The following is a 3,541-nucleotide window of genomic DNA, read 5'->3' on the forward strand; positions in this document are numbered from 1 at the left end:
TTCCTGTCACAGATGAAAACGGGAACCGCCTGGGCGAGTCGGCAAACGCTGCCAAACAAGCCATCACGCAAGTAGTCGTCTCCAGGATCCTCATGGCAGCCCCCGGCATGGGTGAGTAGAGCTTTGCCATCCATTCATTTATTCGGTACGTTTCCATCAAACAAGCATTGGTGCACCAGTGAGCAATAACCGCAAAGGATCCCTTCCCTTAGTGGAACTTACTTTCTGGCGGGGGAGGCAGAAAACTATCAAAAATAAGTAAAATATGAATATGTGAGGTGGTTATAGAGCTAAGGGGGGCGGGGAAGAGGGTTGGGGATCTTGGGGTGGAAGTGTTATCGAACGTAAGTCTGTGTGCCCGACATATAGTGAGGCCAAACGATACCAAAATGTTGGAGTTCGGAGCAGAGAAAGGTTTATGGCAGGGCCATGCAAGGACAGCGGGTGGCTCATGCCCCCAGAAACCCCTGAAGGGTTTCAGCAAAGCATGTTGAAAGGCCAGGTGAGGGAGCGGGGGACACAGGGTGTGTGATCAACTCATGCACAGTTCTCTGATTGGTTGATGGCGAGGTAACAGGACAGTTAACGTTATCAGTCCTTAGGCACCAGAAGGTCTGGGGGCTCCGTGCTCGTGATCATCAAGCAGTTAATTTCTTCCATTGGGTGGTGGTTTTTAGCATCTGAAAAACTCGGGAAATATCCATGAGGCACTGTTAGCTGGGTACTTCAGAGAGGAGATGCAGCAGAGCATATGGGGAAGGGGTCTGTCCCAGGAAGACTCCGTGCGGTCCTGCTTGGTTACAGAAGTAGACTGGACAGATGGGAGCGAGGGAGCCAAGTGGTTCCAGGGTCGAATATTCTGGGCAGACGGAACAGCAGGAGAGCAGGGAGCTGTGCCCAGTGTGATGGAAGCGTCACAGGAGGCACGTGCAGCGGGAGGAGAGAGAAGGGGGTGGGAACAGTAGAAAGGAGTAGACGAGGCCCCAGTGGGCAGAACGCAGATGGCCCTGAAAGCGTTTGGAGCCCTGGCTTTTAGTCTGAGGGGTAGGGGGCCGTGGAGGGTTTCGAGCACAGGAGTAGTAATAATAATCCGGCTTCGGTTTTAACTGAGTGACTCAGGGTCCTGTGTTGAGCGTAGGCTGGAGAGGGACCAAGAATGGTGGTTGGAGACTGTTCAGGAAGCTGTTGACTACTGCAGGCAAGAGATTATGGTAGTTGGACCAGGGCAGTGACAGTGAAGGTGATGACAGTTTGAAGGGAAAGAATTTGATCTTTGTAAATCTTGAAAAGAAACTTCCAAAAGTTCTTGAGTAGGAATAACTTCTACTGAAGATTTATTTGTATCAGCTGGAAACCCTTAGAGCATGAACCAAGTTGGGTTAGTTACCGCAGCTATTAATATGTGACTCAGTTTTGTCCCTAGGGCTTGGACTCAACATAACCAAAAGCAGAAAATCTCCATTGTGATTTAGTTCCTCTGAGAATCTCTGGTCCACTCGTAAGGCTTCTTCAGCTACCCTCAGACCGGGGCTCTCGAGAAGGTTCTCAGACTTACTCAGAAACCAGAGGGCCCGGGAGTACATAACTCTTTTGCAGAAAAATATAAATATATATTTTACAGAGAGAAATGAGTATGTTTACTTTCCTTGTCTCAATCAAATGCAAACAGCACTTGGCTATTACCTGAACTCTCAAAAGACGCATACTTAATCAAGTGCCGTCAGGTTCTCTCACTAATGTTTTCTGTTGTCTTTAAATTCCTTTTGCCACTGGGAAAGCTCATCAGCAGACAAGTAGGAGTGGGCAAAGGAAAGTTGAAGAAAAGGGCATGAAAGAAAACTCTGAGGCTCATATTCCAGCCAATTGCACTCCAGCTAATTGGTTATCTGATTTAACCACCATTAAGTGATTTAACAAAGAAGCACCTCAGTGCCCTCATGAGACAGCGGTGTGCACCGTAGGGGTGAGTGAATGGTGGAAACCACAGTCGTGAACTGTAGGCCAAGAGTCCCCTGAGTCCGGGACCAGCACGTTGTCACCAACCTACGAGGAGGCTGGGGAGGCCGCCCCAGAACACCTGCTGAGCCCAGATTTCCAGTTTGCCGAAATCAAGGTGGCCATTCCGGCTTCTACCCTGGGTGGGCTTTTGGTTTTGTTCTTTCCCATTTTGAAATAAGGACGCTCCTCTTTGAAGCTCAGCCAGCCCAACAAATTTGTTTCCAGTGGCTTGGTTGCTTTAAACATTATTTAGTCCCCGGAGAAGGAACACAATCTTTCTATCCCAGCGATATCTCTAAAGGTAATTGATATATTGAAATTGATGTGACAGTTTAGTCTGATAAAAATCATGAATAAATGAACTAACACTATCCAGTGTTTTACGTGCATCATTGCATCTAATCATCCTGGCTAGTTTAATACAATTGTGCCTGTTATATAGATGAGGAAAACAGAAAACTGAGGCTCAGAGAAGTGTTTTCCAGGATCACCCAGCTAGCAAGTGGTCTGCGTGACTTAAAGCAGGAATCTTTATACTGGACTCTACGTGGGAATGGACACCCCGGGAAGGCTGCAGTAGTTGTTTCATTGGTATAGGAGGGAGAAGTTCCTGACGTTTGTACTGTTGCATATTTAATGTTAGATATAAAGTTCTCTTCAAGATCATAAAATTTTCTGGCTGGCAAAGAGCATTGTGTTATTTTTCAAATATCTAGAGAATGGAAACAATGGATTTTTTAAAAAATACTAAGGTATTTTAAAGAATTATTGTAATTACTTTTACTCTGCCAGTGTGAAAATAGCCTAAAAGTAATATAAGCCTTTTGTGAAATTGTTGGGGGAAACAAAAAAAAAGTGAGCTGAAAATAGACATGAAGATTTAAGTGGATCTGTCTTTACTTCCAGCCATCCCTCCATTTATCATGAACACTTTGGAAAAGAAAGCCTTTCTCAAGGTAAGCCCCAATTCTGTTTATCCTGTCTCAATCCTTTCAGTTTGTTTTCAGACTTCAAACTGAAATATTTCCCACATGAATAGTGAGTAAAGAATTTGAAGGCCAGTGGCAATTGGGCACTTCAGGGAATATTTTATTTCTAATATCAGATATTTGAAAAAGCTCTCATAAATCTTCATTTACTGAATGCTGCCCACTCCTCTTGAGAGGTTATAACCCAGGTACACATTCATCGTCGTCATCAGTCGGATCCCTAGCTAGGTAATAATGAAGAGATGGTGTGAATTTGGAATGATTTGTTTGTAAGTCCCGATACATACTATCAGAAAGGAAAAAATGATCTGGAGTAGTAGCTTCACAGAACGCTGAATTTAGTGCCCTGATGCATTTTTCTTTGGTGATCATATATAATAATCTATTAATCTATCAGCCTCCTCCCCTCAGGGTCTGAAAATATTTTACGATGAAACTGTCACTGAGAAATCTCTGTGCGTTGTCTGCATTCTTTTTGTAACTTCCATGATTTAATGCAATCATATTTATGCTTCATCTTAGCTTTCCAGTTCTTGTAACAAGTAGGAAAGAGT

At 44.3% G+C, this 3,541-nt stretch overlaps 1 protein-coding gene across 1 annotated transcript in view; it reads left to right on the forward strand.

Annotated features, from left to right (window-relative positions):
* The window catches only part of SFXN1 (sideroflexin 1), a 32,374-nt gene that overhangs the window by 17,612 nt on the left and 11,221 nt on the right, over window positions 1–3,541 (forward strand). The window contains exons 7-8 of the mRNA XM_007465552.1: window positions 1–111; window positions 2,905–2,954. Of these exons, the coding sequence (XP_007465614.1) occupies window positions 1–111; window positions 2,905–2,954 (161 nt within the window). The remainder of the gene's footprint in view (window positions 112–2,904; window positions 2,955–3,541) is intronic.

Source organism: Lipotes vexillifer, unplaced genomic scaffold (genome assembly GCF_000442215.2).
Source record: "Lipotes vexillifer unplaced genomic scaffold, Lipotes_vexillifer_v1.1 scaffold621, whole genome shotgun sequence".
NCBI classification, from domain to species: domain Eukaryota; kingdom Metazoa; phylum Chordata; class Mammalia; order Artiodactyla; family Lipotidae; genus Lipotes; species Lipotes vexillifer.